The 23350-nt window shown below is 40.1% G+C and overlaps 1 protein-coding gene across 6 annotated transcripts in view; it reads left to right on the top strand.

Moving 5' to 3' along the window:
- The window catches only part of OPHN1 (oligophrenin 1), a gene marked incomplete at its 3' end in the record, with an annotated part of 608646 nt that extends 585596 nt beyond the window's left edge, over positions 1-23050 (top strand). For 3 of the 6 annotated variants that reach the window (XM_079765071.1, XM_079765074.1, XM_079765070.1), the window contains 3 exons: positions 8402-8452; positions 19830-19871; positions 21683-23050. In XM_079765071.1, the coding sequence (XP_079621197.1) occupies positions 8402-8452; positions 19830-19863 (85 nt within the window). Of the gene's footprint in view, positions 1-8401; positions 8457-9034; positions 9087-19829; positions 19872-21682 lie in introns of those variants that run through there. The other 3 variants (XR_013813217.1, XM_079765073.1, XM_079765072.1) reach the window with 3 other exon arrangements.
- Positions 23051-23350: the final 300 nt, after the last annotated feature.

Below are 23350 nucleotides of genomic sequence, written 5' to 3'. Positions count from 1 at the left end.
TTGTAGATGTACCATAGTTTTTTCAATCCACTTATCTGCTGATGGGCACTTAGGCTGTTTCCAAAGCTTAGCTATGGTAAATTGTGCTGCTATGAACATAGGGGTGCATATATCCTTTCTGATTGGTGTTTCTAGTTTCTTGGGATATATTCCTAGAAGTGGGATCACTGAGTCAAATGAGAGTTCCATTTTTAGTTTTTTGAGGAAACTCCATACTGTTCCCCACAGTGGCTGCACCAGTCTACATTCCCACCAGCAGTGCACGAGGGTCCCTTTTTCTCCACATCCTCGCCAGCACTTGTCATTTGTTGATTTGTTGGTGATAGCCATTCTGACAGGTGTGAGATGGTACCACATAGTCGTTTTGATTTGCATCTCTCAGATGATTAGAGACTTTGAGCATGTTTTCATATGTCTATTAGCCTTTCTTATGTCTTCTTTTGAAAAGTATCTATTTAAGTCCGTTGCCCATTTTTTGATTGGGTTGTTTATCTTCCTTTTGTTAAGTTGTATGAGAGTATATGTTGGAGATTCAACCCTTATCGGCGATAACATTGGCAAATATGTTCTCCCATGCAGTGGGCTTTCTTGTTGCTTTGCTGATGGTTTCTTTTGCTGTACAAAAGCTTTTTATTTTGATGTAGTCCCATTTGTTTATTTTCTGTTTAGCTTCCATTGCCCTAGGAGCAGTATCAATGAAGAAGTTCTTTCAGCATATGTCTGACATTTTGCTGCCTGTGGATTCCTCTAGTATTTTTATGGTTTCCCGTCTTATGTTTAAGTCTTGTATCCATTTTGAGTTTATTTTTGTGTATGGTGCAAGTTGGTGGTCTAGTTTCATTTTTTTGCATGTATCTGTCCAATTTTCCCAACACCATTTATTGAAGAGACTGTCTTGATTCCATTGTATGTTCTTGCCTCCTTTGTCAAATATTAATTGAGCATAGTGGTTTGGGTCAATTTCTGGGTTCTCTATAGGCTTTTTTTTTTTTTAAATCAAGGTATGACTTTTTAAAAATCTTCCAAAATGACTCAGCTTCTCCAGAGAACCTCTTGCAGGGTATGAGCTGAGTTGATGTCCCACACATTTCCTGAGGCTAGGCTGCAAACCAAGGAGCCAGAGGTAAAGCTGCCACAGCCAAACTGCCTGGCCTCTCCTCAGTCATTGTCTGATAACCCTCTCAGCATATTTCCTCCTGGTGTTTCTTTTTTTGTCTCTCTTGTTTTCCATAATTGTAAAATGAGGCAATTTTTATTTTATTTTATTTATTTATTTATTTATTTATTTATTTATTTATTTATTTAAAATATGTTTTTATTGATTTCAGAGAGAGGAGAAGGGAGAGAAAAAGAGAGAGAAGCATTGATGTGAGAGAGAAAGATCAATCGGCTGCCTCCTGCACACCCCTACTGGGGATTGAACCCACAACCTGGTCATGTTCCCTGACGAGGAATCAAACTAGTGGATGTCATTGCGGCACAAAGCTCAACCGACTGAGCCACACCAGCCATGGCATGGAACCAATTTTTTATTTTTCTTATTTTTAAATTCATTTTTTTCCAATTTTTTTATTAAGGTATTATATGTGTACATATCTTACCATTGTCCCCCAACCCACCCCACACCCATACATGCCCTCACCCCCCAGAGTTTTGCGTCCATTGGTTATGCTTATATGCATGCATACAAGTCCTTCGGTTGATCTCTTATCTCCCCACCTCTCCCTAACCTTCCCCCTGTAATTTGACAGTCTGTTTGATGCTTTACTGTCTCTGTATCTATCTTTTTGTTCAACAGTTTATAATGTTCTTTATTATCCATAAATGAGTGAGATTATGTGGTATTTTTCTTTCATTGACTGGCTTATTTCACTTAGCATAATGTTCTCCAATTCCATCCAGGTTGCTGCAAATGATGAGAATTCCTTCTTTTTATGGCAGCATAGTATTCCATTGTGTAGATGTACCACTGTTTTCTGATCCAGTCATCTGCTGACGGGCACCTAGGCTGTTTCCAAATCTTAGCTATTGTAAATTGTGCTGCATGAACATAGGGGTGCATATATCCTTTCTTATTAGTGTTTCCAGTTTCTTAGGATATATTCCTAGGAGTGGGATTACTGGGTCAAATGGGAGTTCCATTTTCAGTTTTTGAGGAAACTCCATACTGTTCTCCACAGTGGCTGCACCAGTCTGCATTCCCACCAGCAGTGCACTAGTGTTCCTTTTTCTCCACATCCTCGCCAACACTTGTGGTTTGTTGATTTGTTGATGATAGCCATTCTGCCAGGTGTGAGATGGTACCACATAGTCCTTTTGATTTGCATCTCTCGGATAATTAGTGACTTTGAGCTTGTTTTCATGTGTCTCTTGGCCTTCCTTCTGTCTTCTTTTGAAAAGATTCTATTTAAGTCCGTTGCCCATTTTTTATTGGATCATTTATCTTTTATTAAGTTGCATAAGCTGCCTGTAGATGTTGGAGATTAAACCTTTATCAGTGATAGCATTTGCAAATATGTTCTCCCATACAGTGGGCTTTCTTGTTGTTTTGTTGATGGTTTCTTTTGCTGTAAAAAAGCATTTTATTTTGATGTAGTCCCATTTATTAATTTTATCTTTAGCTTCCATTGCCCTAGGGGCAGTGTCAGTGAAGAAGTTCTTTTCGCATATATCTGAGATTTTGTTGCCTGTGAATTCCTCTAGTATTTTAATGGTTTCCTGTCTTATGTTTAAGTCCTGTATCCATTTTGAGTTTATTTTTGTGTATGGTGTAAGTTGGTGATCTAGTTTCATTTTTTTCCATGTATCTGTCCAATTTTCCCAACACCATTTATTGAAGAGACTGTCTTGACTCCATTGTATGTTCATGCCTCCTTTGTCAAATATTAATTGAGCGTAGTGGTTTGGGTCGATATCTGGATTCTCTATTGTGTTCCATTGATCTATATGTCTGATCTTGTGCCAGTACCAGGCTGTTTTGAGAACAGTGGCTTTGTAATACAGCTTGAGGTCTGGTATTGAGATCCTCCTACTTTATTCTTCTTTCTCAGGATTGCTGTGGCTATTTGCGGGCTTTTTTTATTACAGATGAATTTTTGTAGAGTTCTTTCCAGGTCTGTGAAATATGCTGTTGGTATTTTAATGGGGAGTGCATTGAATCTTTAGATTTCTTTGAGTAGTATGGACATTTTAATGATGTTGATTCTACCTATCCATGAACATGGTATGTTCTTCCATCCGTTTATGTCTTCCTCTATCTCTTTATTCAGTGTCCTGTAGTTTTCTGCGTAAAGGTCTTTTACCTCCTTAGTTAAGTTTATTCCTAGGTATCTTAATTTTTTAGGCGAAATGGTAAATTGGATTGCTTTTTTAGTCTCTCTGTAAATTCACTGTTGGTGTATAGAAATGCCATAGATTTATTGGCGTTAATTTTGTATCCTGCTTCATTGCCGAATTCATTTATTAAGTCTATTAGTTTTTTGATGGAATCTTTTGGGTTTTTTATGTACAATATCATGTCATCTGCAAATAAGGACAGCTTCACTTCTTCTTTTCCGATTTGGATGCCTCTTATTTCTTCTTCTTGTCTCATTGCAATAGCTAATCCTTCCAGTACTATGTCAAACAGGAGTGGTGAGAGTGGGCATTCCTGTCTTGTTCCTGTTCTTAGGGGAAATGGTTTTAGTTTTTGCCCATTGAGTATGATGTTTGCTGTGGGTTTATCATATATAGCTTTTATTTTGTTGAGGTATGATCCTTCTATTCCCACCTTGTTGAGAGTTTTTATCAAGAAAGGGTGTTGGATTTTGTCAAATGCTTTTTCTGCATCAATTGATATGACTATGTGATTTTTATCTCTCAGATTGTTTCTGTGATCTATCACGTTTATTGATTTGCAGATATTGTACCATCCTTGCATTCCTGGGATAAATCCTACTTGGTCATGGTGTATGATATTTCTGATGTACTGCTGGAGCCGATTTGCTAGAATTTTGTTGAGGATTTTGGCATCTATGTTCATGAGGGATATTGGTCTGTAATTCTCTTTCATTGTGTTGTCTTTATCTGGTTTTGGTATTAGGGCGATGCTGGCTTCATAGGAGGAGCTCGGAAGTGTTCCTTCCTCTTGAATTTTTTGGAATAGTCTGAGGAGTATACGTTTTAGTTCTTCCTTGAATGTTTGGTAAAACTCTCCTGTGAAGCCATCAGGCCCCGGGCTTTTGTTTGCGGGAAGCTTTTTCATGACTGCTTCAATTTCTTCCATAGTTACTGGCCTGTTGAGCTGTTTATATTCTTCCTGATTGAGTTTTGGAAGGTTGTATTTTTCTAGGAATATGTCCATTTCCTCCAGGTTGTCCAATTTGTTGGAATAGAGTTGTTCATAGTATTTTGTAGCAATCCTTTGTATTTCGTCAGGGTCTGTTGTTATTTCACCTCTTTCATTTCTGATTTTGTTTATTTGGGTCCTCTCTCTTTGCTTCTTGGTGAGCCTGGCTAGAGGTTCATCAATCTTGTTTATCCTTTCAAAGAACCAGCTCTTGATTTTGTTGATCTTTGTATTGTTTCTTTGGTCTCTATGTCGATTATCTTCGTTCTGATCTTTATTATTTCTTTCCTTCTGCTTACACTGGGCTTTTCTTGTTGCTCTCTGTCTAAGTCTTTGAGTTGTTGGATTAGGTAATTTATTACCATTGTATCTTGTTTTTTGCAGTAGGCTTGTAGAGCTATGAACTTCCCTCTCAGGACTGCTTTCACGGTGTCCCATAGATTTTGGATTGTTATGTTTTCATTGTCATTTTTTGCCATGATGTTTTTTATTTCTTCCTTGATGTCTTTGTTAACCAAGTCATTGTTTAATAGCATGCTGTTTAGTCTCCATGTGTTTGATTTCTTTGGATTGTTTTTATTGTAGTTGATTTCCAGTTTTATGCCACTGTGATCTGAGAAGATACTTGATATGATTTCTATCTTCTTGAATTTGGAGAGACTTTGCCTATGTCCTAACATATGGTCTATCTTTGCAAATGACCCATGTGCACTTGAGAAGAATGTATATTCTGTGGCTTTGGGGTGAAATGTTCTGAAGATGTCAATTAATTCCATCTGGTCTAGTGAGTCATTTAGGATTGATCTTTCTTTGCTGATGTTTTGTTTAGAGGATTTGTCCAAGGGTGATAGTGGGGTATTGAAGTCTCCTACTATGATTGTATAGCTGTCAATCTCTCCTTTGATATCTTCCAGTTTTATGTATTTTGGTGCTCCTGTATTGGGTGCATATATGTTTACCAGAGTTATTTCTTCTTGTTCGATTGCTCCCTTTAGTATTATGAAGTGGCCTTCCTTATCTCTTGTTATGTCCTTCACTTTGAGATCTAATTTTTCAGATATAAGTATTGCTACCCCAGCTTTTTTTTCATTTCCATTTGCCTGGAAAACCTTTTTCCGTCCCTTTACTCTCAGTCTGTATGCGTCTTTTTTTTCTGAGGTGGGTTTTCTGTAGACAGCAGATATATCGGTTTTGTTTTCTTATCCAATCCGTTACACTGTGTCTTTTGATTGGGGCATTCAATCCATTTACATTTAAAGTTATTACTGACTAGAGGCCCAGTGCATGATTGAATCATGCACGTGTAGGGTCTCCTACACGCTTTCGCTTTTGATCACAGGGGAGCTGGGTGTCTGTCCGCTGGTGCACCAGGCCTTTCAGAAGCCTCCAGCGCAGCGGAGGCTTCTGAAAGGCCTGTTGCCTGAGCGGACAAGCACCCAGCTCCCACGCTTTTGGTTTTTATCGCAGGGGAGCTGGGTATCTGTCTGTTGGTGCACCAGGCCTTTCAGAAGTCTCCGGCGTGGCGAAGGCTCCTGAAAGGCCTGGTGCCTGAGCAGACAGGAACCCCAGCTCCCACGCTTTTGCTTTTGATCGCTGGTGCACCAGGCCTTTCAGAAGCCTCTGGTGCGACGAAGGCTTCTGAAAGGCCTGTTGCCTGAGCGGACAGGCACCCAGCTCCCACGCTTTTGCTTTTAATCGCTGGTGCACCAGGCCTTTCAGAAGCCTCCAGCACGGCAGAGGCTTAGGAAAGGGCTGGTGCCTGAGTGGACAGGCACCCAGCTCCCACGCTTTTGCTTTCGATCGCGAGGGAGCTGGGTGCCTGTCCACTGGTGCACCAGGCCTTTCAGAAGCCTCTGGCGCGTTGAAGGCTTCTGAAAGGCCTGGTGCCTGAGCGGACAGGCACCCCAGCTCCCACGCTTTTGCTTTTGATCACTGGTGCACCAGGCCTTTCAGAAGCCCCCAGTGCGGCGGAGGCTTCTGAAAGGCCTGGTGCCTGAGTGAACAGGCACCCAGCTCCCACGCTTTTGCTTTCAATCGCGGGGGAGCTGGGTGCCTGTCCGCTGGTGCACCAGGCCTGAGTGGACAGGCACCCAGCTCCCCCGCTTTTGAAGGTCCCCAGTGGGACATGAGCTCGCTGCCCCAGAGGCCCCTTCTGTGCCGCAGCACAGCCATGGCACAGATGCTGAGCTCGAGCCGCAGCTGGCGACATGAGCTCAGCCCCGCCGGCCCAATAGGCCACCCCGGCCACCCCGAGTCCCGCCCCCCCGCGCCTCCTGGCCAATCGTGGGCATAGCGAAGGTACGGTCAATTTGCATATTTGTCTATTATTAGGTAGGATAGGTACTTATTTATCGCCATTTTTATTCTATACCCCTGTGTTCCTTCTTTGCTTCCTATTTCTTCTTCTTCTTCTTTTTTTTTACAGCAAACCATTTAGCATTTCTTGCATTTCTGGTTTGGTGGTGATAAACTCCCTTAGTCCTTTTTTCTCTGTGAAGCTCCTGATTTCACCTTCAATTTTGATTGATAACCTTGCTGGGTACAGTATTCTTGGATTGAGACCCTTCCTTTGCATGACTTCGTATATTTCATTCTATTCTCTTCTGCCCTGATGAGTTTCTGTTGAGAAATCAGTTGCTAGTCTGATGGGGGTTCCTTTGTATGTAACTGTCTGTCTCTCTCTGGCCGCTTTTAAGATTCTTACTTTGTCATTGGTGTTTGCCAATTTAATTATAATGTACCTTGGCTTCAGTCTTTTGGGGTTCATTTTGCTTGGAACCCTGCGAGCTTCTTGGATTTGTGTGGGTTTTTTCTTCCCTATATCAGGGAAGTTTTCTGTTATTATTTCTTCAAACAGGTTTTCTATTCCTTGCTCAGTTTCCTTTCCTTCTGATACCCCTATTATTTGGATGTTCTTTTGTTTTGTGTTGTCGCAAAGTTCCCTTACACTCTTCTGCTTTTTAATTTTTGTTTCTAGAAGCTGTTGTACTTGGGCTTTTTTTTCCATCTTGTCTTCTAGCTCATTGATGCGGTCCTCTGCTTCTTCTAGTCTACTCTTGATGCTTTCTATTGAGTTCTTTACAGCAGCGATGTCATTTTTCTTTTCTTCTTGGTTCTTCTTCATTTCCTCTTGGTTCTTACTCATATTGTTGAAGTTGTCTTCCATTCTTTTCAGTCACCTTATGACCATTTCTCTAAATTCTTTCTCTGATAGGTTGCTTGCCTCTAATTCATTTACTTCCTTTTCTGGTGATGCCTGCTTTTCTTTCCTATGGGGGCTGTTTCTTTGTCTCCCCATGGTCTCTCTTCTCCGGATGTCTGGTTATGTAGTTCTCTCTCTCTCCTTTCCATGGTGCAGTGAAGAGTTCCTTTGAATCCACGTTTTTGTGCAGATTGGGTACCGGTGTTCTGTTGCTCACAGCTGTTAAGTGTTTGCCATTGTCGCGGAAAGTCAGGTTTCCAGTAAAATCCTCCTTCCTTTGCAAGATGGCGAGGTTTCCCCCTCTGAGCCCGCAGCTCCGGGAGGGGACCCAGCCGCTGTGGGTGCTGCACAGTCAGGGGAACCCTGCCTAGCACCCCCCCACCTTCTCCTGGAGTTTAGCTGTCCCTTAGCTTGCCAACATACACTCCCCCTGCGAACCTCAGCTGTTCTTACTCTCTGCCCCAGGACCAGACTCAGAACACATCTCTATTCAGCCGCCATTTTTTCTAGAGTCTGGAACCAATTTTTAAAAAGCTTTCACCATTTTGACTAATTAGCTAAGTATATTTACACAATGCCAAACATTATTTCTTCCAAGAATAGCCTGAATGGGCAACATACTTAGACCATTCTGAACCAAAAGGTAGCAAAAGATATCAACTGTAGCCTTGAGTGTGCCTACTGGTATTATCTCTGAACCATTTCACATTCTGATACTTGGGTTTTTCATCAGACCCGGGTTCTTTGTAAGGTAAGGCAGACCCTGACATTGATGGCCCATCTGGTTCATATTTTCTTGTTCTTCCATTGGCCATTAGTTTTCGTACAAATTCCAAAGCAATTTATGGGACTTGGTTGGCTTCTGTTTACAGGGTGGCTTCCAGGACCAGGTTCTTTGAAACAGCATCTCGGAAAACTGGAAGGTAAGAAACAGGTGACTGAAGAAAAGCAAAATAACTTTTTATTGAATGTATCATAAGTATCTCATTTGCTCTTTATATTCTCTTTCTCTATTTCTCTGTATTTCTGTCGCTGTCTCTCTGTCCCTTTCTTTCCCACAACTCTATCTCCATCTGTGACCCTGTATTTTAATATTTTTTTTCCCTCTAACTTTTGTCACTCTATTTGTTTCTCATGTACTCTGTTTCTTTCCTTTTTTTAATTTTATTTTATTGTTTAAAGTATTACAAATAGTAGTACATATATCTCCTTTTTCCCCATTGACCTTCCCCCAGCCTCCCCTAACCCATGGCACATGCCCTCATCCAACCTCCCCCCCCCCCGCAGTGTCTTCTGTCCATTGGTTGTGCTTATATGCATGCATACAAGTCCTTCGGTTTATCTCTTCCCCCCGCTCCCCAACATTCCCCAGCCTTTTCACTGTAATTTGACAGTCTATTTGATGCTTTACTGCCTCTGTATCTATCTTTTGATTCATCAGGTTATAATGTTCTTTATTATCCATAAATAAGTGAGATCATGTGGTATTTTTCTTTCATCACCAGGGTATTTCACTTAGCATAATACTCTCCAGTTCCATGCATGTTGCTGCAAATGGTAAGAATTCCTTTTTTATAGCAGCGTAGTATTCCATTGTGTAGATGTACCTTAGTTTTTAATTCACTCATCTGCTGATAAGCATTTAGGCTGTTTCCAAATCTTAGCTATGGTAAATTGTGCTGCTATGAACATAGGGGTACATATATCCTTTCTGATTGGTGTTTCTAGTTCCTTGGGATATATTCCTAGAGGTGGAATGACTGGGTCAAATGGGAGTTGCATTTTTGTTTTTTGAGGAAAGTCCATACTGTTCTCCACAGTGGCTGCACCAGTCTGCATTAGCACTGGCAGTGCATGAGGGTTCCTTTTTCTCCACATCCTCGCCAGCACTAGTTGTTTGTTAATTTGTTGATGAATGCCATTCTGACAGGTGTGAGATGATACCGCATTGTCATTTTGACTGGAATCTTTTAGATAATTAGTGACTTTGGGCATGTTTTCATATGTCTCTTGGCCTTTCTTCTGTCTTCTTTTGAAAAGTATCTATTTAGGTTCGTTGCCCATTTTTTTATTGTATTGTTTATCTTCCTTTTGTTAAGTTGTGTGAGTTCCTGTAAATGTTGGAGATTAAACCTTTATCAGTGGTAACACTGGCAAATATGTTCTCCCATGCAGTGGGCTTTCTTGTTGTTTTGGTGATGGTTTCTTTTGCTGTGCAAAAGCTTTTTATATTGATGTAGTCCCATTTGGTTATTTTCTCTTTAGTTTCCATTGCCATAGGAGCGGTATTGGTGAAGAAATTGCTTCTGCATTAGTCGGAGATTTCACTGCCTTTGGATTCCTCTAGTATTTTTATGGTTTCCCGTCTTATGTTTAAGTCCTGTATCCATTTTGAGTTTATTTTTGTGTATGGTGTAAGTTGGTGATCTAGTTTCATTTTTTTCCATGTATCTGTCCAATTTTCTCAACACCATTTATTGAAGAGACTGTCTTGACTCCATTGTATGTTCATGCCTCCTTTGTCAAATATTAATTGAGCGTAGTGGTTTGGGTTGATATCTGGATTCTCTATTGTGTTCCATTGATCTATATGTCTGTTCTTGTGCCAGTACCAGGCTGTTTTGAGAACAGTGGCTTTGTAATACAGCTTGAAATCTGGTATTGAGATTGCACCTACTTTGTTCTTCTTTTGCAGGATTGCTGAAGCTATTCGGGATCTTTTTTTATTCCAGATGAATTTTTGTAGAGTTCTTTCTAGGTCTGTGAAATATGCTGTTGGTATTTTAATGGGGAGTGCATTGAAGCTATAGATTGCTCTGGGTAGTATGGACATTTTAATGATGTTGATTCTACCAGTCCATGAACATGGTATGTTCTTCCACCTGTTTACATCTTCCTCTATCTCTCTTTTCAGTGTCATGTAGTTTTCCATGTATAGGTCTTTTACCTCCTTAGTTAAGTTTATTCCTAGGTATCTTAATTATTTTTGGTGCGATGGTAAACAGGATTGCTTTTTTAGTCAATCTTTCTTTAAGTTCACTATTCGTGTATATAAATGCCATAGATTTCTTGGCATTAATTTTGTATCCCGCTACAGTGCCGAATTCATTTATTAAGTCTAATAATTTGTTATGGAGTCTTTAGGGCTTTTTATGCACAATATCATGTCATCTTCAAATAAGGACAGCTTTCCTTCTTCTTTTCCAATTTGAATGCCTTTTATTTCTTCTTCTTATCTAATCACAATGGCTAATCCTTCCAGTACTATGTCAACCAGAAATGGATAGAGTGGGCATCCCTGTCTTGTTCCTGTTCTTAGGGGAAATGGTTTTAGTTTTTTCCCATTGAGTATGATGTTGGCTGTTGGTTTGTCATATATAGTTTTTATCATGTTGAGGTATGATCCTTCTATTCCCACCTTGCTGAGAGTTTTTATCAAGAAAGGGTGTTGGATTTTGTCAAATGCTTTTTCTGCATCAATTGATATGACTATGCAATTTTTATTTCTCAATTTGTTTCTGTGATCTATCACGTTTATTTATTTCTGGATATTGTACCATCCTTGCATTCCTGGGATAAATCCTACTTGGTCATGATGTATGATCTTTCTGAGGTACTGCTGGTTCCGATTTGCTAGAATTTTGTTGAGGATTTTGGCATCAATGTTCATGAGGGATATTGGTCTGTAATTCTCTTTCATTGTGTTGTCTTTATCTGGTTTTGGTATTAGGGTGATGCTGGCTTCATAGAATGAGCTTGGAAGTGTTCCTTCCTCTTGAATTTTTTGGAATAGTCTGAGGAGAATAGATTTTAGTTCTTCGGTGAATATTTGATAAAAGTCCCCTGTGAGGCTGTCTGGCCCTGGGCTTTTGTTTGCTGGAAGCTTTTTTTTTTAAAATATATTTTATTGATTTTTTACAGAGAGGGATAGAGAGTTAGAAACATCGATGAGAGAGAAACATCGATCAGCTGCCTCCCGCACGCCCCCCACTGGGGATGTGCCTGCAACTAAGGCACATGCCCTTTACCGGAATCGAACCCGGGACACTTGAGTCCGCAGGCCGACGCTCTATCCACTGAGCCAAACCGGTTTCGGCTGTTTGCTGGAAGCTTTTTGATGTCAGCTTCAATTTGTTCCATAGTTATCAGCCTATTGAGATTTTTAGATTCTTCCTGATTGAGTTTTGGAAGGTTGTATTTTTCTAGGAATATGCTATTTCCTCTAGGTTGTCTAATTTGTTGGAATAGAGTTGTTAGTATTTTTAACAATCCTTTGTATTTCTGTGGTGTCTGGTGTTATGTGGCCTCTTTCTTTTCTGATTTTGTTTATTTGGGTCCTCTCTCTGTGCTTCTTGGTGAACCTGGCTAGAGGTTCATCAATCTTGTTTATTCTTTCAAAGAACCAGCTCTTGGTTTTGTTGATCTTTTGTATTGTTTATTTGGGTCTATATGTTGTTTTTCTCTGCTCTGATCTTTATTATTTCCTTCCTTCTGCTTACACTGGGCTTTTCTTGTTGCTCTCTTTCTAACTCTTTGAGTTGTAGGGTTAGGTGATTTATTACCATTGTTTCTTGTTTTTGCAATAGGCTTGTGGAGCTATGCACTTCCCTCTTAAGACTGCTTTCGCTGTGTCCCATAGATTTTGGATTGTTGTGTTTTCATTGTCATTTGTTTCCATGATATTTTTAAAATATATTTTATTGATTTTTTACAGAGAGGAAGGTAGAGAGGTAGAGAATTAGAAACATCAATGAGAGAGAAACATCAATCAGCTGCCTCCTACATGCCCCCCACTGGGGATGTGCCCGCAACCAAGGTACATGCCCTTGACCGGAATCGAACCTGGGACCCTTGAGTCCACAGGCTGACGCTCTATCCACTGAGCCAAACCGGTTTCGGCTCCATGATGTTTTTTATTTCTTCCTTGATCTCTCTGGTAACCCAGTCATTGTTTAATAGCATGGTATTTAGCCTCCAGGTGTCTGATTTTCTTGGATTGTTTTCATTTTAGTTTATTTCTAGTTTTATGCCATTGTGATCTGAGAAGATGCTTGATATGATTTCTATCTTCTTGTATTTGAAGAGACTTTGCCTGTTACCCAATATATGGTCTATCTTTGAAAATGACCCATGTGCACTTGAGAAGAATGTATATTCTGTGGCTTTGGGGTGAAATGTTCTGAAGATGTCAATTAATTCCATCTGAGCTAATGAGTCATTTAGGATTGATGTTTCTTTGCGGATTTTTTGTTTAGAGGATTTGTCCAATGGTGATAGTGGGGTATTAACCTTTTGCACTCAGATGTCGAGTGTGACTCAACACGGTTAGCATCAGTAGCATCTCTTTTTATACTCTTTGAATGTATCAATAATTTGAAATATAAAAAAAAATCCAAATAAATAAGTTTGTATGAAAACAAACTCCAGTTTTTTATTCTACTGCCGCGCTTTGTAAAATCTGGGGTATTTAAAAAATTAAATCCCGAGTAGAATAAAGGAATCGAGAAAAAAGCAAGCGAGTGCAAAGGGTTAAAGTCCCCTACTATGATTGTATTGCTGTCAATGTCTCCCGTGATATCCTTCAGAAGTTTTTTTTATGTATTTGGGTGCTCCTGTGGTGGGTGCATTTATGTTTACCAGAGTTATTTCTTGTTGGATTGCTCCCTTTAGTATTATGAAGTGGCCTTCGTTATCTCTTGTTATGTCCTTCACTTTGAGATTTAATTTGTCAGATATAAGTATTGCTACCCCACCTTTTTTCCCTTCATTTCCATTCGCCTGAAAAACCTTTTTCCATCCCTTCACCATCAGTCTGTTTGCATCTTTTTTCCTGAGGTGGGTTTCCTGTAGACAGCAGATATATGGGTTATGTTTTCTTATCCCTCAGTTTCCCTGTGTCTTTTGATTAGGGCATTTAATCCATTTACATTTAAAATTATTATTGATAGGTACTAGTTTGTCGCCAGTGTTATTCTTTACCCCTGTGTTCCTTCTTCCCTTCCTATTTCTTCTTTTTACAGCAGACCCTTTAGCATTTCTTGCATTGCTGGTTTGGTGATAATAAACTCCCTTAGTCCTTTTTTGTCTGTGAAGCTCCTGATTTCACCCTCAATTTTGATTGATAGCCTTGCTGGGTACAGTATTCTTGGATTCAGACCCTTCCTTTGCATGACTTTGTATATTTCATTCCATTCCCTTCTGGCCTGATGCATTTCTGTTGAGAAATCAGTTGGTAGTCTGATGGGGTAGCCTTTGTAGGTAACTTTCTGTCTCTCTCTAGCCACTTTTAAGATTCTTACTTTGTCGTTGGTATTTGCCAATTTAATTATAATGTGTCTTAGTGTCGGTCTTTGGGGGTTCATTTTGTTTGGGACTCTGTGAGCTTCTTGGATTTGTGTGAGTTTTTTCTTCCCTATATCAGGGAAGTTTTCTGTTATTATTTCTTCAAACAGGTTTTCTATTCCTTGCTCAGATTCCTCTCCTTCTGTCAACCCTATTATGAGGATATTGTTTCATTTTGTGTTGTCCCAAATTTCCCTTAGGCTCTCCTCCCGTTTTTTTTGTGTGTTTTTTTTATTTATTTTTTCTAGATTTTGCTCTGCTTGGATATTTTTTCCTACCTTGTTTTCTAGCTCACTGATGCAGTCCTCTGATTTTTCTATTCTACTGTTGATGCTTTCTATTGAGTTCTTTATAGCAGCGATGTCATTTTTCATTTCTTCTTGGTTCTTCTCCATTTCCTCTTGGTTTTACACATATTGCTGAATTTGTCTTCCATTCTTTTCAGCCACCTTATGACCATTTCTCAGAATTCTTTCTCTGACAGGTTGCTTTCCTCCAATTCTTTTACTTCCTTTTCTGGTGATGCCTGCTTTTCTTTCATATGCTGGCTGTTTCTTTGTCTCCCCATGATCTCTCTTCTCTGGGTGTCTGGTTATGTAGTTCTCTCTCTCCAAAATTAACTTTCAAAAGTGAAGATGAAATAATGACTTTCTCAGACAAATGAAAATTGAGGGAATTTGTTGCCTATAAACCTGTCCCACTAGTAGTGATGCCTCATAAGGGAAGGAGCATTGCTTCTTTTGGTCATTGCTTTATTCCCCAGCACCTCTTCTCTTGAGGTAGAAATTCTTCTATATCCCCATCAGTTTCTATCTCATTAGCTTCCTCTTCAGTTTGGCCACTAACCAGGCTCACAATTTCCTGCTCAGCTCAGCTCAGGGACCTTGATAGGTGGGCACGGACATGTGCTGAGGAAGAACTGCACTATGTTTCTTTCAGTGTCTCTGTCATTCTCAATCTTTATCAGTCTCTCTTTGTGTTTTTCTATTTATATATGTCTCTGTCTTTGTCCCTCTGTCTCACTCTTTTTCTGTCTCTCTCTCCTCATGTCTTTCTTTCTTTATCTGTCTCTGTACATTGTCTCTTTGCCTCCCTGATTGCCTTTCCATCCCTTACTCTTTCTGCTTCTCTCTCTCTCTCTCTCTCTCTCTCTCTCTCTCTCTCACACACACACACACACACACACACACACACACACAATATTCACATGCCAAGCAGTATTATAAAAACTTTGCACTCTATGTAGGTCTTATTCTTTGTTAGTTTACTTATTTACACCTATTATATTCTTAAGGGGAAGCTGGCAAGTATATATATAGAATACAACACTCTAACATAAACAGCTTTAGAAAAACATAGCCCTAATTTCAGAGCTAAACATTCTACTTAGGTGATTATTCTCATACTAGCTGCACATATAAATCACCTTGAAAATTTTAAAGGAAAAAACAAACAAAGAACCCTGCCTTCTACCCTAGAGACAATAAACCAAAATCTCTAAGAGTAGGACCTGAGAATATTTTTGTTTTATTTCACCTCTCTCTCTCTCTCTCTCTCTCTCTCTCTCTCTCTCTCTCTCTCTCTCTTCCCCTCCCTTCCTCCCTCCTTCCCTCCCTCCCGCCCTCATTCCTTTCCCTTCTTCCTTCTTCTCAAGTACTGATACAGACTGTCCAAGACCTGACATTTGGGACCGTTTTAACTAGAACACCTGGACAAATGATTGCATAGCCTCAGGGACTCTTGTGAATTTGCTCCATGTTGCTTATGAGAACGTTTGAAATTATGTTTCTGGATGGGTGACAGAAGTATAACACTTGTAGGTGGTTAAACACAGAAAAATGTGCCTTTAGCAGTAGTGAACTGAGGTAGGTTTGACATCATCTAGTCAAACATGTCCTCACCAGGACATGATTCTCCACAGCAGGTCACCCTAGTTCTGCTTAGCAGTAATCACAGGGAACCCTAGCCCAGGCCAAATTCTCCTTAGACAATAATTTACCATTTATTCCATTATAACAAATAAAAGTGAGGTCAAAACCTCAGATTTCTCTTGCTGATAGAATGAAAATAAAGTTTTTACCTAGGACATTTTTAAGCAGGCCTAATCAAATGTCTATTTTGAGAAAAAAAAGAAAAACAGATAAAGAGAAAGGTAGAAGGAGAGATAAAGGGAAAAGGAGGGAGGAAGTGGAAGGGAGGGAAAAGAAGAGAGTGGAGTGGGGATTAATACTCTTAATAAAGTACCCACATATGAACAGGACTACTTTTTACTTCCTGGTGGTTCTTTCTCCCTTCCTAAAATAAACCATATGAGAAAAAATACATCCAAGGAAATAGAATGAAATAAGCTAAAAATTAGCATAATAAACTGAACATCTGAAGGAAAGATTTTTAAAAGAGGTGGTATCTGATCTGAGGCTTAAAAGATAAATAGAAATACACCAAAAAATGTGAGAGATTGGCCTTGGACAGAGAACCAAGACATTGAGAAGTAATATGTAAGAGGAATGAACAAAGTCCAATAGAATCTTTAAGGCAGACTGACTTCCCATATGGAAACTATAGCCAAACAGGTGTTGACAGCATGGAAAGATTGGTTACTACTTCCAGGGCTTTGACAACTAGTGTTCAGGAAGTCTTGAACCAACTACAATATAAGGTGGCAATTTCGGCTGGAGCACCATTCTGCATATCTTATGTCTTGGCCTCTGCAACTTAGATTTAATCTTTTTCCCCAGATTCCATATTGGTGAGAGTGTGGATAAGACCAAAGTAGATACACCTATTCTTCAGTATGTCATCAACCACCATCCTAGGTACCCACAGGTTTCTCCCACCCAGCATTTACATAGGGAAGCCATCCCTTCTGTATAGTCCTGCACGTTTTTTAAAATGTATCTTTATTGTTGAAAGTATTACAGACATCCCCTTTTTCCCCATTGACCCCTTCTAACCTGCCTCCACCCCCTGCCCCAGGCCTTCAACACACTATTGTCTGTGTCCATGGGCTATGCATATATACATATAAGTTCTCCGGTTAATCACTCTCCTAACCCCCCACCCCTGCCTTCCCTCTGAGATTCATCAGTCTATTCTATGCTTCTATGTCTATGGATAGTCCCCTAGGTTTTAACCACCACTTATATCAGTAAGACTATATGCTGGCTACTGGTCAAGATCCTCAGGCTAGCCATAGTAAATCCCATCTGTGGACATTGTTGCCAGGCTTTTCTCTTATCTCTAATGTAAATTATGATCTGTTTAATTTTTGCTCTGCCCCCTTTTGCTTCTTATTTGTACACCTGACATATGAATTCCCTCACTCCCTCATTCATCTCCCTTCCACAACAATTAAAAAAACAACAACAAGGGAAAATGAGAAGTGGTTCATTGTGAAGGGGGTTGGGGTAAAACATTTCAGTAAGGCAGAACAGCTTATGCAACAGTCTTTATACTGTATTCCATTGGGAGTTATGAAAGATTTTTAAGCATGATAATGCATATCCAGAGCTGACTGAGTTGTAAAAATAATCATTCTGTTGGTGATGGGGAAGATAGATGGGGAAGTAAAGACTGGAGGCAGGGAGACCAGTAAAGACCGGAGGCTAATCATCCTGGCAAGAGTTTACGAGGACCTGACCTCTGGCATTGCCAGTAGGAATAAAATGGAAGGTGAGATTTTAGATAGATCCAATAAAACCTTGTTGACTTTTCAAATATGGAACATTGGAGAAGGATTAAGAGAGGAAAATCTAATTTGGGTCATTAAATAGATGGTAATAATAATTAATCATGGAAGAGCAGGTTTTGTGGAAAAGCTGCTCTACTCAATTTTGGACACAGTGTTTTTGAAGGCCCTACGGGACATCCAGATACAGATTTTCACTAGGTAACTGCAAGATCCTCAGGCTAGCCTTAGACTAGTATTTGGGGCTGGATCTACAGATATTTAGGGTAGAACTTTTTAGTATAGCTATTACACTTCATGGGGTATTCACATATACAAAAATGTGAATAGTAGCTCTTTTGGGAGCGGGGATCCTCAGTATATGGTGGTGATTTAAAGCATGGATAGGAATACGATCACTCAGGGAATAAATACTAGGTGTACCGGTTAATAATGGCGGATTTTGTAATCAAATAAAACACGATAATTTCAAGAGGAACATCAAAAGTGTTTTATTCAAAGTAATGTCCTACGCTAGCTACACATTCCCCCCATCTTTCAGGTAATTTGTGGATACCGTCCCAATAGAACTTGTCTTGTTTTGAGGCAAACCATTCAGAGACCCAATTTTCCACTTCTTCGTATATTTTGAAGTGCTGCTCAGAAAGTGTGTGTGCTATCATTCGGAACAAGTAGTAATCTGAAGGAGCAAGGTCTGGTGAATATGGGTTAATACTTCCCAGGCAAGATCTTTTAACGTGTCTTTAACTGGTTTTGAAGTGTGCGATGGTGTGTCATCATGAAGCAAAATTACTTTGCCGTGTCTTCTGGCACATTCTGGTTGTTTCACGATCAAAGCGGGGTTCAAATTGATTATTTGTTGTCAGTAGCGATCAGTATTAACGGTTTCACCTGGTTTTAGAAGCTCATAATACATCACACCTTCCTGATCGCACCAAACACAGAGCATTGTCTTCTTTCCGAAGTGATTTGGCCTTGCAGTCCATATTGATGATTGACCTGGATCAAACCATGAATTTTGTGCATTTGGGATTCTCAAGATAAATTCACTTTTCATCACCAGTCACAATTCGATGCAAAAAAAGACTTTCTTTCATGCCATTGAAGCAACATTTTACTGATGACTTTTAGGTTTTCCATTTGTCTTCCCTTCAGTTGATGTGGCACCCATTTTCCTTCCTTTAAAATATTTCCCATTGCTTGTAAAAGATTGGAAATTGTTTGCTGAGCAACGTTTAAATCTTTCTGCAAGTTGTTTTTTTAGTTTGACACACATCTTCATCCAATAATGCTTGTAATTGTTGGTCTTCAAACTTTTTGGTTGACCTGGACGTTCTTTGTCTTTCACATAGAAATAATCACTTTTAAAGCATTTAAACCAGCATTCACAAGGATCTTGAGATGGAGCATGTTCACAATAAGCTTTCCAAAGTATATGATAACTTTTTCTTCAAAATAAAGTAATGAATTAAAACTTCCCACAAATGCTCTTTTTTGGCACAAAATTCGACATTTTTAACCATAAAAATATCTATGATGTTAACACCTTCAGCAAATTTGACATGAAGTTTTGAAGTTTGCTGTCAATACAACAAAATAGCATACATATCAAAATCGCATATATATCAACATATGTGTAACTCCGTCTATTGAAAAAAATCCGCATTATTAACTGGTGCACCTAGTAGGTGTAAACAGACTTAAGAGAGAAGGAAAAAAAATAATGCTGAGGATAGAGCCCTGGGACCAGCTGTTGTCTGGGATATTCTGTCCACAATATATGGGGGTTTGACTCTTCAGGATTGTCTTTTCCCTCCAGCTTTCTTTAGATAAGTCTAATTTAGGATTGACCTAAGTATATCAAGAGGCCAGGCAAGGCTGGTTTGGTCTTCATGTTAAAAAAGGATTCATGTTTCACATGGCATTTGGCCTCCATCCTTGCCCTTCTCCCTATTAGAGATCATTACAGAATGTATTATTTGGTCTTGGACCAATTTCTCTGGGCTCCCTTAGCCTTCCACAGTCTGGCACTCAAGGTCTGACACCTGAAAGATGTTTTTGTGTCTGGACTGGGCTCTCTAAATCTGCCAGAGAGGTAGTTCAGTCTACAAGCATGGAGCTAAATGCTTTGAAAAATCTAGATGGAATCACTTCCCCATTTTTAAAATGACCACATTGACACTGGCATGTAAGGACCCTTATCCTTGCTTTGCCTTTCCAGTTCTGATTTCTAGAGTCTTAGTGAAATGTTTTTCCTCCTTTACCCACAGTTCTCAAGGCAGGCTTCCTGGAGATGAGAGTTGAAGACTCAGGTATGTAGTCTCCCACCCCTGATTATAGAACCTTGCTAACATAAGCCTTCTTAAAAAAAAATACACACACACACACACACACACACACACACACACACACACACACACACACGGCCCAGTGAATGAAATTCGTGCACTCAGGGGCTCCCTCAGCCTGGCCTGTTCCTTCTCATAGTCCGGAAGCCCTCAGGGGATGTCCAACTGCCGCTGAGGTGGGAGAGGCTCCCCCCACCACTGCTGCACTCACCAGAGGTGAGCCCGGCTTCTGGCTGAGAGGCGCTCCCCCCGCCCCCCCCCCCCCCGTGGGAGCGCACTGACCACCAGGGGGCAGCTCCTGCATTGAGCGTCTGCCCCTGGTGGTCAGTGCGCATCATAGAGACCGGTCATTCTACCATTTGGTCGATTTGTATATTAGCCTTTTATTATTTAAGATGTTTTCATTGATTTCAGAAAGAGGAAGGGAGAGGGAGAGAGTGAAACCTTAATGAGAATCATCAATCAGCTGCCTCCTGCATACCCACCACTGGGGATTGAGCCCGCAACCCTGGCCTGTGCCCTGACTGGGAATTGAACTGTGAATTCCTGTTCATGGGTCAGTGCTCAACCACTGAGCAACACTGGCTGGGCGTACATAAGACTTCTTTATGGGATCTGAGTTTCTGATGATTGGAATACTATGTTGGTTCAGAGACTGGAAACTTACCTCCATGTCTCAGTTCATTACCCTGTAATTACTTACTGCCTTCTAATTTTAAGATTCTCTTGTGTTTTTAAGTTTCTTTCTTCTTTCCTTTCTTTCTCCCCCAGCAAAACTACAGTGTAGTTTTACAAATTGCTTTTGAATCAGGTTTATTAGGAATCCTAGACTATGACATTTGGGGCAAGTATACTTCATTCTCTGAGCCTCAATTTTCCAATCTGTAAAATGAAAAGGTTGGAACTTTCTTACTCTGGCATTCTTTGGGTCTATAAGAAAATCAGTAACTTCTATTTTGGCATTATAACAGGAACCAAGAGTGTAGCTTAGTATCTGTAGTAGGACTTTATTTTTTCAGACCCAATCACTATTTCAGTGTTACCCCCCTGAAACTTCCTTCTTAGTCCTTTGTATTTGTCTGATGTAAAGCACTTTCACATTCATTAGCTCATTTGATGCATATCAAATTGCTAGATATAGGGAGGTTAATGTGTATTTTAACTCAACAAATAAGGAACTGAAGTTCGGAGGGGATAAGTTACTTGCAACAGGAGCCATGGAGATCATGGAAATTTTTTTTAATCTAGGAGTTCTGATTGCTTGACTATCAGATTGCTGACATAACATGAACCAATATACACATAAATGAGATCCAGGTGTCTGTCCCAGGCTTCCTTTTCTTTCTTATCACTGGCAGTACTCAGAGATGCACAGGTAGATAAGCTTTTTCCTTATCAGTCCTCATGGAGGTGAAGTCCCAGTAAAAGGAAGTGTGGAATTATTGTAGTGTTATAAATGCTATAAAAGCAGTGGCCATGTTCCAGGGATGGGGAATAATCTCAGAGGTATCAGGCTTCTGCATCCCCTGTAGACCTTTGGGGGATTAGAATTGAGGCCAAAGGCACACAGTTTCTATTCCTGAGTATAGGAACCATCTTAGGCCCTGTTTCGTGGGATCAGAGTTATAAGGGCCTTTTCCTAGCCAGTCCCTATTATTCAGATTAGCTACCAATTGCATGCTTAGCTACCTACCAAGAGAGGCCCCACTACTCAGTGGCTGTTAAGATGCTTGACCAGTCCTAGCTAATTCCCTATTCTCTTCTTTCCCTTTCAGGTTTTAAAAGCCTTGGCCTCTGAAGACCCTTTCCAGGTTTTGGAAGGATCTTCTTCAAACCCTGTGTGCTGAGTCATTTTGTGCTGAAGAGCAGCTCCTTCCTGGCCCTGCACCTTTAGGCTCTAGGATGCTACAAATAGGGGGCACATGTCCTAGAACAGGTTTATTTCTCCTTTTTATTCTGTCTTTATCCTGTCAGAAGTTCTATTTTGAGCTCCTGTAAGACTGTGAATGGCTAAACTCCCTCAAGCCAGACTCTGCAGAAACCAAGCTATCCACTGGCCTGAGTTGAAGAGGGAAGCTCAGTTTTCAACTCTTCCTGAACTTCCTGTCTCCTCAAAAGGACATCGAACTCTGAATGATTTGGGACTAACCACTGATCTCAAAAGTCTTTCCCTGAACTGAAAGCTACTTGGGTTGGGGCCTTACCTAGGAAGCAGGGAAGTAGGAATGTTTGCTAAACATCAGAGAATCATAACATGTCTCTTACTGATTATATGGACCCTGGTGCCTGGTTGGAGCTTTGATGCTGCAATATATTGCCAAGAACCTGTCTGCTCCTGTGGGGCCAGACAGCTTGGGTGATGCCCCCCCACAAACTGTCCATGTGAACTCAGGAAGGTAGCCTTCCTGCTCTTGCACACAGCCACCTAAGACAAATCTGCAAAGCACATTTTGCATGTCAAAGCCTAGGTCTGTTTGAATTATTCTTCTGCCTGTTTTGCCCTCGCAGCTTCTTTTCCAACTAAGTAGGAAAGAAATAAAGAAAAGCTGAAAACAGTTCTTTAAAGAAGAGAGCTGGTGTTTGTCCTGCAGGAGTTTAATTTTTGGGTCAAATGCTGGGAAAAAATGTTAAGATGGATTGAGGCCAGGCAGCTGTCACGTTGCATCATATTTGTCTTCTGCAGTTAATCGCTTTTATCTTCTGAAAGAAGTAGTTTTTAACACAATGCTCATGGATTCAGGAACTTCACGAAGCTTCTGAAATGGTGTTCAGAATTCCTCAATAATTGCCTTTTCTGAGGAGATGTTAATAACATTCTACTGAATTTCAAATGGGCCTGTGACCCAATAAAGGTTAAGAACCACAGCCTTGAGATAGACTCTTTTTACAACTCATATAGTATTTGATTAGTAGGGTCTTGCAAAATCATTTAGTATAATTTCCCAGTTTACCATTGGGGAAGCTGAGGCAGAACACATTAGAAGCCATGCCTAAAGAAGATACCAAGTTCTTGAGATCCTATTCAAGGTTCTTTCCATTACACCACAGTTACCTAGCAAGGGGTATTATGATGGATGGATTTAGTGGTCATTATTTAGGGGTTTGGCTTTTACCTTCTTTCTTAATTCCCCACGTATTTGTCACCAAATGAAAAACTCCCAAACAAAAGTTCTTGGTCTTCTTCATTTGCCATCTAGATTCTAGATCATTGGAAAGGAACTAAAACATAATTGGTCTAGTTATTGAAAAATCTGAGTAGACATTTCTGATTCCTTTTTGTTAAAGGGAAGCTGCTAGAGCAAGTGTCATTGCTTGTGTTACTATGTAGATGCCAATGGCACAAAACGTGCTCAGAGTATCAACCCAAGGGTCTTTCAACTCTACTTTCTTTAGGTGACTAGTTTACCAGAATAAAGATATCTTCTTCCAGTAACAGAGCACAC

This window comes from Cnephaeus nilssonii (genome assembly GCF_951640355.1).
Source record: "Cnephaeus nilssonii genome assembly, chromosome: X".
NCBI lineage: Eukaryota > Metazoa > Chordata > Mammalia > Chiroptera > Vespertilionidae > Cnephaeus > Cnephaeus nilssonii.
This window is presented reverse-complemented; position numbering and strand designations above follow the sequence as displayed.